Source organism: Brachyistius frenatus, unplaced genomic scaffold (genome assembly GCF_029030835.1).
Source record: "Brachyistius frenatus isolate BFR_SWC_R1_liver_20210118 unplaced genomic scaffold, ASM2903083v1 Contig_5, whole genome shotgun sequence".
In the NCBI taxonomy this organism is placed as follows: Eukaryota; Metazoa; Chordata; class Actinopteri; family Embiotocidae; genus Brachyistius; species Brachyistius frenatus.
Genome location: NW_027210604.1, coordinates 6130853 through 6144378, shown reverse-complemented (window position 1 = coordinate 6144378; position 13526 = coordinate 6130853). Strand labels below are relative to the sequence as shown.

At 45.8% G+C, this 13526-nt stretch overlaps 1 protein-coding gene across 2 annotated transcripts; it reads left to right on the top strand.

Annotated features, from left to right (window-relative positions):
* Positions 1-191: 191 nt before the first annotated feature.
* On the top strand, positions 192-9029 carry rbm14a (RNA binding motif protein 14a). 2 transcript variants are annotated; one of them, XM_069718714.1, is made up of 9 exons: positions 192-231; positions 978-1157; positions 1881-2065; positions 2336-2518; positions 2628-2737; positions 2956-3231; positions 3324-3547; positions 4379-4792; positions 8120-9029. In XM_069718714.1, exons 1-9 carry the CDS (start codon positions 206-208, stop codon positions 8121-8123), a joined length of 1602 nt encoding a protein of 533 aa, XP_069574815.1. In that variant the 5' UTR covers positions 192-205; the 3' UTR covers positions 8124-9029. The 2 variants fall into 2 exon arrangements, with proteins under 2 accessions (XP_069574815.1, XP_069574809.1); XM_069718708.1 differs by lacking the exon at positions 8120-9029 and having other exon boundaries at positions 4379-5169.
* Positions 9030-13526: the final 4497 nt, after the last annotated feature.

The window sequence follows — 13526 nt, the reverse complement described above, 5'->3', positions numbered from 1 at the left end:
CCAAGTTTATTGTGGATTTTTTTTACATTTATTTATTTATTTTTTTAAATATAAATGTTACATTCAAGCTATAAACTCCACCTGCGGTGGGGGTGATTTTTGTGAACGTGGTGAAAGCGCGCCACCACCGCCCTCCCCCCTTCCCCCTCCTCCACCCTCCCCCTTCCCCTTCACTTCCGCCACCAAACCGGATGTGAGGTTTGAAATGCAACAGCTCCAGGACCGCGTTGGGTAAGGCGTCTTGTGCGCTAAATGCTGGCAATAATTTAAAACAAAAAAAAACAAACAAAAAACAAAAAAAGCTCCCGCTGCTTTTTCGTACTACATTTAAAAAAAAAAAAACTAAAAAAAAAAAACCCCGCGATATTATTAGGTAACGTGCTTTTGTAATAGTTCGTAGCGGTGAAAGCTTCAGATGGAGGAAAGCGTTTTCAAAAAAAAAAAAAAAAAAACAACCTCTACGTTAGCCTCGGTTAGCTTAGCACACGCTAGCTAACGCTACATCGTTACGGCCAGTAGCGTCAGGAGTTTATAGCTAACTGTATATTTGCCGAGAAACAGCGCATGGCCCTTTATTTTTATTATTATGTGGGTTTTGTTCTGGCGGACTGCCTCCAAACTTCATCGGATCAATTTTTCCGCCGCGAAAGTTAGCAGGTTTTTTTTTTTTTTATTAGCTTAGCTTAGCTTAGCCAATAATTTTTTTTTTTTTAAACCCTGCTAACGTCAGGACGCTGATCGTTAAATGACCATTTAATAACCCCGCTTTTTTTTTTTTTTAAACGAGTACGTCCTTCTGGTAACATCGAAAGACGAAATCAAATGACGACGCGCTTTAGTTAATTCTTGAGGTTTCTGTCTGGATGCACTTTTATTAGCCAGCTAGCGTCACCCAAGTATCAAACTTAAACCAAATGTCCTCCTGCATCGTCTTCACTCTTTCTTTCTTTCTTCTTCTTTTTGTTTTTGTTCTCCAGATGCCTGGCTGATACAGAGATGAGCGGTGACAACGTGAAGTTGTTTGTGGGGAACCTGCCTTTAGATGCAACTCATGACGAACTGACGAAGCTCTTTTCTCCGTACGGAGAGATCAACACCTGCTCCCTGCTCAGACAGTACGCCTTCGTTACCCTGAAGGGAGAGGGCGCAGCTGACAGGTACATTAAAGTCCACCCGACCTACACTGGAGACCACGTGCCACCAATGGACCTGTGCTTCAGAAATATTCTGGCAGATAAAGCTCGATCGGGCACACAAACATCTATTTATGTCCCAGGTTTAGACGGGTGACGTTTGGCCAGGTCCGTATAGAGTCAGATCAATCTCACACGAATGAATGCACACAGTGATTCCCTGATTTTTTTTTTTGGGGGGGGGGGGGGGTGTATATATTTGCGGCATTAGTTTTACAGCACACTGCGAGAGACAAAAACTGAACCGAGCTGTGAGCGCTGTCTCTTGTCTCTTGCACGACGAGAGAGAGAGAGAGAGGCAAATGACTTTGGAAAAAGTTTGACCGTCAATAAAAAAAAAAGGAGAGAAGATCATAAACGTCCAAACTTGTGTAATAGATCTGACGGGCTTCTTGGTTTAATGCTGCAGTGTCTTAAAAAAAAACTTTACATGCATGAAGCGACTGGAAGAGGACCGCTGAGCTATCGCTAACACAGCTGTGAGCTGATCAGTTCAAAAGAGTTGGTTCTTTGGCCTGTTTACAGTTTGATGTTGTGAAATATGAAAGTCATGAGTTAAAGCAGCATTTGACTGGTATTTACAGAATTTTTTTTATTTTTTAATATTTCTAACCTCAGCTAATGTTGTTCGTGTCATCGGTTGAACATCAGATGATTAAAACGATAATCCTTCGTCTTTGACCACAGGGCCATACGGCATCTCGATGGCAAAGAGTACAGAGGCAGGCCCCTGGTGGTCGAGGAGTCACGCGCACGCCCCCCCAACTCCACTAAAGTGTTTGTGGGTAACCTCAGTGCAACGTGTTCAGCAGACGATCTACACGGACTGTTCTCAACCTTTGGAAGAGTTTTAGACTGCGATAAAGTCAAAGGTAAAAAAAAACAACAACAACCTATCGCCAACAGAATCGGCACGAAACAAATATATACAGGGGTGTTATTTGTTAGCTTTTGTAGAAATTTGCACCTGTACTGAACTGGTAATTGAAATGTGTGCATAAGAACATTGCCCTGTAACAATAGTATTGTCAGATTATAATGTAAAAATACAAAAAAGCAACATTGGAATTATGGGATAAACGTGTTGTATTTTGAAGTCGGTCTCATGCTAACACTGGTCTCCCTGCTTGTGAACTACACAGCCAGGTTATGCTCAAATGTTGGCTATGCGTTTGTGCATATGGAGAGGAAGGAGGAAGCCCTGGTAGCTATTGAGGCGCTCAACGGGACCATGTTCAAGGGGCGTCAGTTGGCTGTAGAGCTGTCCAAAGCCCAACCACTCATCAACCAGATTGTTTCAGCCGGAAATTCAAATAACCCCGGAGGTGATGTAACAGCAGATGACGAAGACTCCCATTTGTGTTTCGGGAACAATAAGATGCCACATCCCGTGTCCATGTTCTCATCGTGTTTTCGGCTCCCCTTTGCTCGCAGGCGGCAGAGAGGGCCTCCTCCCCCGACCTCCTCCGTCACTAGAACATCACCAGAGTCAGGCAGCTGTGCTGGCTGCAGCTGCAGCTGCTGCTGCTGGACTACCCATACAAGTAAGTTCATGTCCGCCGCTTACTCCCGACCTTTGAAAACTCAAGACAATTGTTGATATAACTTGACAGATCACGGGGTTACGTCAGAATAGCCAGGAGACAAATCGGTTCCTCTGTGAACTTCCTTTCACACTTTCCAGCTCATATTGTTGTTTTACAGCGTTTAGATCATTTTGATTTGAATGCACTGCGTTTGCGTCTCTCATCTTTTCCTGCAGGTTCAACAAAGTGTCCATAACTCTTTCTACAACACCACATCCTTCGACCCCACTTACGCCGCTCTCAAGGGCATCACGAGCGCTAAAGGTGCAGACGGGGTCATATACGGGGCTCTTGCCAGCCAAGTCTATGGATCCGTTGCTGACCAGGTGTACCACGATATGGCCAATCACAACACTGTATCAAGTGCCACGGTTGAAGAGGCCGAGCCAACACCAGATCCAACAACACTTTTTGAGGCAGCGAGAGCCAAGTTCTTTCAGGAGGGACAGAAGGTCGGCTAGCATTTCAGTAAAACTGTAGAACGTGCTTCTCTGTGTACCTCTGTGCCACTTTTGTATGTTAACGGACATGTTTTGGATTAAAGGTTCTGGCAGAGCAGCAGGCCGGGAAAAAGGCGGCATCTTCAGACAATGAGCGGGACCGCAGCCCAATAAGAGGAAATCGAGCCCCGCTCCTCCCCGACCCTGTTCCAGGTTCCTTCGCTCAGATACGACCCAAACGACGCGCCCTGCTGCCAACACCACCTGGAGTACCTGAAGAACCTGCCCCTGCCACCGCAACTCCTGAAGGGTCAGATCCTGTTGCTAGGTACACACATCACATTGTAATATAGGATGGAGCCAAAAGGGAGGGGGGAGGGGAAGGATGTTAATGCCGTTTACACACATATTTGTAGAGGAAATGGTTCATTTTTTTATTTATTTTTTCAAATAGTCACCGAATTTTTGTAAAAAAAAACAACAACAATGATATTTGCACTCGTTTGTACCGACGCCTGCTAGTAACAGGTTACCACCTCTAAAAGGTGGCGGCAGTGCACCTAAAAGCTGTTTGCCAAAAGCCGTTGGGCATTAAAAGGGGAAGCAAACGGAGATTATTACCAGGGTTCGGTAAAACGTGTGCGCCCCTGTGAGGTCAGATGCGGTATAAACTCTGCCAGGAAAAAGCGAATACGTCATCCGTCTACCACAAGCACACGCAGCCATTTTTGAGCGAAGCGCCACGCGAGTGGTTGATCAACAGATAAAACGCTACATGTACAGCTCCGTCACTCGGCAAAGTAAGTTTGATGTCGAGCGTAAAGCGCAAACAGCGGCGATCTCGGAGATTAAGCGGAAGAGATGCTTCTCGTCAGCTTTGTCTGAAGCGTGAAAAGGTCTCTCGCCCTCCCTTTGTGCACATCCTTGAATTATATTAATCAAGACGACACCAGTGATAGTCGATCTATATAGCCTTACTAAAATCAGTGATTACAAAGTGCCATGCAGAAACAATAATAATAATGTTAATAATGGACGAGTGGATGTCCACTCGTCCATTATTTCACACGAGGTGTCCTTTTTAGGCTAATTCTGGTGTCTCTACTCTTTCCTCCCGCTTCCCTCCCGACCTCTCCCTCGACCGTAACCTGCGCTCCAGGTCTTACACAGAGTACTACCAGCAAATGCATCAATACCAACAGTATCAACAATACCAACAACAGTACCAGTACCTCCAGTACGCCTACACCAATCCCCCGCCGCCTCCCCCGCCTCCGCCGGCCGCCGCACAGGCACAGGCCTCCACCACGGCCCCTCCGCCCCCGGGGACATACACGGCGCCCCCGACGTACGCCGGCTCGGAGGGCTACGGACCCCCGGGGACCTACGACACCTCGGGAAGTTACGACGCCTCGTCGGGGAGCTACGGCGCCTCATCCGGGAACTACAACGCCTCGGCGGGGAGCTACGACACCTCGGCGCGCTATGACACGTCTGGAGGCTACGGGGCATCAGGAGCATATGATTCATCCGGCGCTTACGCAGCAGCGGGAAGCTACTCCGCATCCACACCGTATGAGCAGACACCCGCACACGGGCAACCCATGCCCCAGCGCCATGATTACCCTTACCACACGCCAGAACCCCCTTATCGATAGTCCCACCCACCCTTACACCTTCCTTACACACTGCAGGTGTGTGTGTGTGTTGTGTGTGTGTGTGTGTGTGTGTGTGTGTGTGTGTGTGTGTGTGTGTGTGTGTGTGTGTGTGTGTGTGTGCGCGCGCGCATGTGTATTTACATAAGGGACAGTTTAAAGAGGAAAATCAGTGAGGGAGCAAAGTTGTGATTCGAGTGCGCTTTAAATCCGAAGCATTTTCCCTTTTCTTCACCTTGGCCGAGCCGGTCTCGAACTCGTGCGCGCCCGTCAGCGGACGGCTGCTGACATTTAGCGGGGGACCACACGAGTCGGCGAGTTCTTTAGACACGCGGGAGATAAGGGAGGCGGCCAACACCGGAACACAGTCCAGCGCTCACGTCATCCGTCGGATGTTACGGGGGTACAGCCGGTTGCCGAGCGAACGACAGAAGAAGCCGAATATGTCGGCCGGGACGAGGTTCGAGTCAGAAGCAGGGCCGGATCTCTCCGGAGGAGCTTTTTGTTTGTCGTCTCAAGGCCTCTCCCCACCCTCCACATAAAAATATGCGAGCGGCCCCGTTTCCTACGCTGCACGGTGAAACGTGCAATCCAATATTACTCTCGGTAAATCTTTAATTGCATCATCGCACATTTCAGGTCAGCCATAAAATGAAAAACGCGGCTCGGTAAACCGCAAATACACACGTTTTATGCAAGCGGACAGATTAACTGGCATCCTGGCAAATGACGCGATCGCCTTTTTATTTTATTTTTTATTTTTTGTCACATTCCTGATGATTTCATGACGGCCAATTTCAAATCCGTACAAAGTGTCGACGTAATGATCACGTTAAGGGGCTGCGCTTTGTGGCACTCTTGAGCGGCGACGCATTACCTTGACAGATGTTTCTGTTTTGTTCACTAATTTATATTTGAATCGGGGGTAGGCTCAGGAGCGGAAACCTCCGTGTAACGGTTCACAGTATAACAACAACAACAAAAACAACAATATCTTCCAGGAAGATCATAAACTCGATTTGACGCCGCTCAAAAACAACAACAACAAAACACTGAACATTTTATAATTCGAAGGAAGAAGACTTGAATGCGCGGTTGCAGCTTTAGCCAGGTGCCTCTCGTAGGCATGCGTATCCAAGGTTACGCGCTTTGCGGAGGCTTAGGAATGCCTTTTGTGGAGTATGTGGGCCTTCATTTAATGTCGGTCATGGCGTTTTAATTCAGTCATAGCGACCCCACCCGCTCCCCCTCTTTTTGTGTGTGTGTGTGTGTGTGTAACAGCCTGTTCATCCACACATTTAAACTGCTCGAATTTCTACACGTCGTCACCGGCGCTTCGACGAGGAGAGAGAGAGAGAGCAGCCGGAGGGAAGAGACGGTTCGAGCACGGCGCGTCGCCGAGGAACCGCCGCGTGACGGCGACCGAGAGCGCGTCCGTCAAATCGTCCCGCTCGGGGCGGGGGGGGGGGGGGGGTCCGCGGCGCAGCACGCTCAACTCGCCGGCAACCGCGGGGTTTTTGCTTTCGGGCCCCGCCGGCAAGGAGCGTCTTCTCGCGCCGACGTCGCTTTGATGAACGGCGCGGTAAAAACGCGGGGCCGACGCTTTCCGTCGACGAAAACGGAAGCACACGATCGGACCGCTCCCCCCCGTCACCCCCGTCCCCCCGGAGAGGTTTCTCACGATTGACCTCGCTTTCTGTTTATCTTAGAGGTAAACGCAAACAGATTAAGATGGAAAAAAACAAAAAGAAGAAAGTGTCCCATCTCAGGAGATTAATATATCCTGTCAAGAGTTCGGTTTGCCGCTAAAACGACAGAACGGAATCTTTCTGTACATTTTTTAATTTTTTTTAAAATTTTATTAGATTTTTTTTTTTTTTTAAGTCATTCGCAGTTCTTTCCTTCTCTTTTAGGTTCGCGTTGAATTGTTACGAGACCGAAAAGCCGAATGCGTCGACAAGCTTTCTTTTAATTTAAGCAGCAATACTCAGTTGAAGCCGGTTGTTTGATAGGAGGATGTTTCTGATTTGTACATATGTGAATTTATAAGAGCCAGGACGAATGTCGGCAAACGATGCGTGGCCAATGATGTTAATAGAATTTGAGCATCATAGATAAATTTCCAATATTTTTTTGTTGTTGTTTTTTTTTTTTTGGACATCTTTCACGTGTGTTTGTTTGCGTCTCGTGCGCTGCTGTTGTCATGGTAAGCATTTAGAGGGAAAGTTGATCTAGTTGTCATAGCAGAACATTTTCAATTTGGTACTCGAGTAAATACTTGAAATCTTATTTGCAACCGAAAAAGAAATGCTAACCGACATTTGGAAAGTTTTCTTTTTTTTTCTTTTTTGACTGTTAATAATACGACGCGATTGTATTTTTTTTTTCCCCCCCTGAACAGTTGAACACCCGATGAAGTAGCGCAGTTGAGCTGTTGTACCAAAACTCTTGAAGAAGAGGCAACCATTTTGTCTGGCTGGAAACGAGTTCCCATCGTGCTTGGAGAGGCGTCGCGAGCGGCGTTCGGTGGCTTCGGGCATTTATAAATCAGACGTTGGAACATGATTTGAAGTACGGTTTATATATCAAAGTGCGAAAAAGAAAGTTCGAGCTTTCTTTTTTTTTTTTTTAATTTAGAAGTAAACGCGGTGCAGTGGTGTGTGGCTGATGTGCGCAGCGTCAGGATTATTGACCGAGGAGATGTGAGACGCCGGTGTCGGCGTGACAAGGAGGTTGTTTGGGATTTGTGGAAGGCTGCTGATTTGACCCCGGGCTGCGGGGGAGAAAAGGCCGATGGCCCTGATTACGGACGCATGGCTAGGATTACTGGCTTCCTCCACATTCACATCACACGTAGACAACTGTTGAACTCCACATTTGCATTCAGATGTATTTCAACTGGGTTCATTGCATTTCCCTCATGTAAAAGCAGAACACATGCGCAAATGATACTAATGCACACCTGATTCCACTTTTCTTTTTTTTCTTTTTTTTTTCTTTTTTTTTTTTTCTTTTTTTTTATAAATCTCATAACTTGCAGTAGTTGCTCTGAAGTGATTGTACCACACTTTAGTTACTCATCTCATTTCTTATTCGGCACTGACCCGTGTCCGTGTTAGGTTGAAGTGACACATAGCCTTCTCTACATTTCCACATTATTCCACCTTCTCCATGTGAACTGTTAGTTGCATGCCTTGTTGTTGCTGCTGCTCCAGCCACCTTCTTCCTCTTGCTGATTATTGCAGCTAGAGTGGGAGGGAGCCAAACTGAGCCCTTGCCCTGGACGTACGCCACACGCAGCTGTAGCGTGGGATGGGGAAAACAGCAGCTTTAGGCCTGAAACTGCTGTGGACGATGGGGTGTCCCCCCGCTAAGGTAAACACTCAGACCACACACTCCTGCCCCTCCCCGAGACACGCGTACACACTCACAAACACACACACTTACAGTACAGATGCTCCCATGTCCATACTTCGTATTCCTTACCTGTTGTCAGGGATTTTGATTTTGTCAGGATTTCAGATTTTTGGAAATGCGTCTCCCATCCTTTTCAATGGGAGGTCACCTTTTTTTTTTTTTTTTTTTTCCCCCCTTCTTTTGATTTTTTTTTTTTTTTTTCCCTCCCCCGTTCATTATCCCTACAATTTTCCCACCCCAAATGTACACTGCTCATACATTCCTGCTCCCAACGTGACCGCTCACACGCAATCTTTTGAGGACGTCTATATGCCACCGTTAAGTCTAAATCTGAACACTTTCCGCAGCAGACATGTTGCTGTTAGTACGCCTGTATCTGACAGCCTGTCACCGAAGAGTACCAGGCAATCACAGCCAGAGCCGGATTTGGGACATTTTAGGTAGGGTGGGTTGTTTTAGTTTTAAACGCGCCCCTGCGGCCACTTGGGGGTTAAGTGCCTTGCTTAAGAGCACACTGGTAGGCCCTCCATTTCAGAGTTGAATAACCTGGCTCAGGATCGGTTGCTGGTTCAACGCTCGACTCCCCTTCTCCCCCTAAAATGATTTTTGATGCCACAATTCAACTTGTATGAATGACAATGAACACAAATACTACCATGTTGTTTTAAATTACATTTTGTCCTATGTTCTTTGAAATGTTTAAATTCAATAAAAAAAAAAAAATTAAAAAAAACTGAACTTTTTCCTTCTCTGTGTGAATATTTGAAGACGCACCGCGTAGGCGCTTTCTAATTACCGTGGAAGTTAAAAAAACATAACGGAGGACTCACAAAAATAACGCGTCGGATGACGTTTTATTCAATTTTCTTCCAAAAACATCGATCTATGCTTTTCAAATCAAAACCAAGAAATTGATAACAATCCAAACCTGATGATAAGTCAGTTGCTTTAATATACAAAAAAAGAAAGTGAGAAGAAATCGAAGGTGAAGGACCTCACTCCCTGCTAACGAGACGTTTTCATGGACACTGCTGAGTTTCATGCCCTCAACAACAATGAACAGTTTACAGATGGACACTAGAGTACTGAATGAGTGTAGTCAATGCAGTAGACACAAATATACTGAGGTAATATGATGAGTAGGCCTATGATCGTAAATGGACAAAGGGCAGAGCATAAAACTGCAGACGCATGCGCCATTCGCTGGCATAATGACATGGAAATGCAGCAGTTTCTACTCTAACATAAGTCTGGTTTCCAGCAGCCAGTTTAGTCATTGAAGGGTTTTTTTGTTGTTGTTGTTTTGTTTTTTTAAGAATCCCGGTGGAGTTATCTGCAGTCAGTAGATAATTAAGTCTACCATTCTGGAAAATACTACAAACAACCTGCTGTTGAAAGTACACCTTGATGTAAGTCCCGCCTCTTATGTCCCCTTTGTAAAGTTAAAGGGTGCAGGTAGATATATTGTATATGCTGACGCTGCAGATTCTTTTTTTTTGTTTTTTTTTTTGGTTAACTTGAGAAGCAACGGACTCGTTTTTCGGTACGAGAAACTCGTTTCGGGGCGCTTTTAGGAAATCCGACCCCCGGATAAAATACTCCCAACTTCTGGTTCCCTTCATAGGGTTCATGCCGTGTCCCTTAATTCGCCTCAGCAGGGTAGAGGGGAAAGTAAGGGAGAGTATATTCTTGATAATTATACTATTGCCACAAAAAAAAAAAAAAAAAAACATGGGGGGTGCTAAGAATTGGTTAATTTGACCCATCTGCACTTACACAGTGGCGTTGGAAACGGTGCCATTGACTTCACCCCCACCCCCACCCACCCACCCACCCACCCCTTGTCCAGGTCTGTACACTTTCTGGCCTGGTTGGCCGAAATGGACTCAAACCGGAGTTGAAGCCTTCTGGTATGTTTAAGCCTGGTTTCAGGAAACCAGTCTGCGCTTTAGAGGATGACGGGGAAACTCATAAAGTGTAGTTGATGGCAACAGACGGGACAAGACTGCGCAAACACATTAAAAACACCACACAATGTGGACCAGACCAAACACATATTACAGTACTTAGAACTTTTAATCACAACCTCCCATGATGCTGCTGGCATAGTATGAAAAAGGAGCGAGCATTCAAACACACGTATTGAAAATAGCAACGCTTTAATAAAGAGCGATTTTACAAGACTGCAATGTCTAGCTAGCTAGGTGATAACTGGCATTGACATCCATGTTGTTTTACAGAGATGCAGTTGTGGTAACTGAGTTTGAAGTTTGATGGGTGTACTTGCAAGAGTTGCATTTCTGCATGCGAGGCAGCCTTCAAACAGTTACAGACCCTACATTGTAAAACAGTTGATTATGAATGTCAATGAACGTTCATGTCAAGAGGTAAGTAAAAAATCTCATGGAGAAATTTCCTTAACGTTTTCCAAACACACCGGTAAGTGAGAGTTCACACAATGGTCATGCTTTTACCGGGCACACAAGCCAATAAAAAGACGACACTTAATCATGCAAAAAAAAAAAGACAGTTTCTTTGTCTCTTCAAATAAAAAGAACGAAAGATCCTTTGAGCTCTGATATCATCCATCCGTAGTGACCTTGAATAAGAAGAAGCTGCGCTTTGATGATGACTTTGGTGCAAAAAAATGTTCCTGTTATGAAGAGGACAGACCCTGTCCTGTCCACTTCCTTGATGAAGACACTCTTGGTATAGACCAGTTGTGATAGTTTACCCTTGACCCACCCCACCCTCACGTCCCCGGCCCCTTCCTCCTCGAGATGGACACAAACATCACGAACATCAACCCTAACCCGCCCACCCGTCCCTGGATGATGACACCTTCAAAGTACAACCATTCAAACACAGATACAGCAATAAATTGTCCCACGTACAGTACGTCATCCAATGGGGCTTCAATCACTTTACAGAGAGAGCACGTCTAAAAACACATGAACGGCATTACCTATATACAGAGGACACAGTAACAGTCAGAGGTTGGCCCAGGATGGTTCAAGCTGTGTTGTGGGAGTGAAGTGCACAATGAAATTCAGCTGACGGAGAAAGACAAACCACCGGAACAAGGAATAATGGAGGAGATTGGAACGAAGGAGATACCCAAATGTTCAGCTGACCTCTTATTTAGACGTTCGAGGTCCGAAGGTGAAACCTCAGAGAATGTCTGCCTGCTGGGTGATGATTTCTAACACAGGTCTCTGACCTGTCGAGTCGTAGCTGCGGGGGAGATCGGTAGCCAGCGGTCACACTTCAATCCGGAATCACAACAATACGCCGACCTACAGTTGTGATTCCCTGATGGGTTTTTGTTAGAAATCACCAGCCCGTGCAGCTCCAGCTGTCTGGAGAGGTTTGCCCTCGGACTCACTTTTTTTTGAGATTCCAGATCTGGTGACTCGGGGCTTTTTTTTTTTTTTGTGTGTTTTTTTTTTGCGTTTTTTTTTTGTTTTTTTTTTGCGTTTTTCAGCAGATGAGTGGTCCTAGAGCCACCTTAAATTGATGTTGTGTTGTACAGACTGAGACACGGTCACAAGAACACTCACTGCTAAGTTAGTACACGCTACCGGCTCCCTAGAGACCTTTCGTCTCTAACCGAGGAACATGACCCTGTTTATCTCTATGGGAAGGCATGTGCACACAAACACACATACAGTACATGTACATAGAACAACACAATCAATAGAAAACGACTTCATCCCCAATCGATTATTGCCCCTTTCGACTGTACATCCCAGCATTGATTTTAGGTTTTTGTGCAGCAGAGCATTGTCCCCTCTTCGAAGGTTTGTGCTATATATATATATCATCTGACTGTGGGTCTAACTTGACCTTGGATCTGCTAGAAAATCCACATTAACATTTAATGTCTCATTAAAGCCTCCCCGTCTCTGGCTGTCCGAATCAATCAGTACGCCCTTGCTGCAGGCATTATTCGGGTCGTGATCAACAGACATTACCCTCCGTTGCTCTCTGACGATGTGGCGATCTCATTTGACTCCTCTGACCGACCTTTAGCTGTCCTGTCCGTAAATGTTAACACTACATTAGCAAACTATTCCGTGTTAGCAGTGTCTCCAATCCTCCGGGTGGAGGCGAGACGTCTGCTGCCGTAATTGCCCCCATTTAGGTTTCCTGAAGTGAAAAGGAATCGACAGGGGACTAATTTAGGATGGGACAAAAATGCCCAGGACAGGGAGAGAGGGTATCATACAGTTGGGAGTTAGACCATTTCTAATTGGCTAGACTGAGAATCGCCTTCTTACTAATATCCACCCACCTCTCTGTCTGGCTCTCAGTGCATTTTTCACTCCTTTTAGAGCAGGTGTAACAGAACGGGTTATATAAAACCAACGAAAACGAACAGCGTTGTGTACAGAAACCTGGTGTGGACACACAAAGAAGTACATCACTAGAGCAGAAAAAGCTTCTAAATGGGCTACAAATGAATGGAAAAAGACAGTAATGAGGTTGCATGATATTGCACAGCAGTAAAGGAGGAACCAAAAAAAACAAACAAACAAACAAACAAAAAAAGGGAACGAAGATGCACGGTGTGTACAGCACGTCCCCAAGTAGCAAAGTTAGTGTGAGAGGTTTGTTTACATCCAAATGCGATATGCCTGGGTCTGGCTCAGTGCTTTCATCAGTTAGTTCCAGTGCAATAACACATTGGTACCTGGCAACACAGTAATGACATCAGGTACCAGAAGAGAAACACACACACACACACACACACACACACACACACAGTGCATACCCTACACAGCTACGTCCGTCCACGAGCACACGGGCGTGCTCACAAATCATCGCTTTACGCCGGATTCTTGATGTGAAGTTGGCAATCAAGAACAAATGGAGCTCATAAAAGGACTCAAACGTTTATGTCGATGCAGCACGCTGAAATGTAGAAAAAAGGGACACGCGCGCGCGCGCGCGCACACACACACACACACACACACACACACACACACACACACACACACACATTCAAATCAATAACTTCTGACATCAGGTGATGGATGACACGCAACCGGGACCCAATCTGAACAAGATGCTAAAATCACCTACACACAAATACACCCTTGGCAAAGTTCACATTGAGTAAAGTGCCAGCAAACGATCCAATCAGAGAAAGAGACGTGTGTCCTCCGAGTTTGTTTCAGTTGTGGGATGGAGAGGGACGTGGGTAAGCCTTTGTACAAGAAATTATCGGGATGA

Bases quoted from the DNA above. Each gene is read 5' to 3' on its own strand.
- rbm14a (XM_069718708.1), top strand. From the start codon at position 206: ATGCAACAGCTCCAGGACCGCGTTGG. The intron at 2,066-2,335 runs GTAAAAAAAAAC...TGAACTACACAG, and splicing joins AGACTGCGATAAAGTCAAAG to CCAGGTTATGCTCAAATGTT. The intron at 3,232-3,323 runs GTCGGCTAGCAT...TTTGGATTAAAG, and splicing joins TCTTTCAGGAGGGACAGAAG to GTTCTGGCAGAGCAGCAGGC.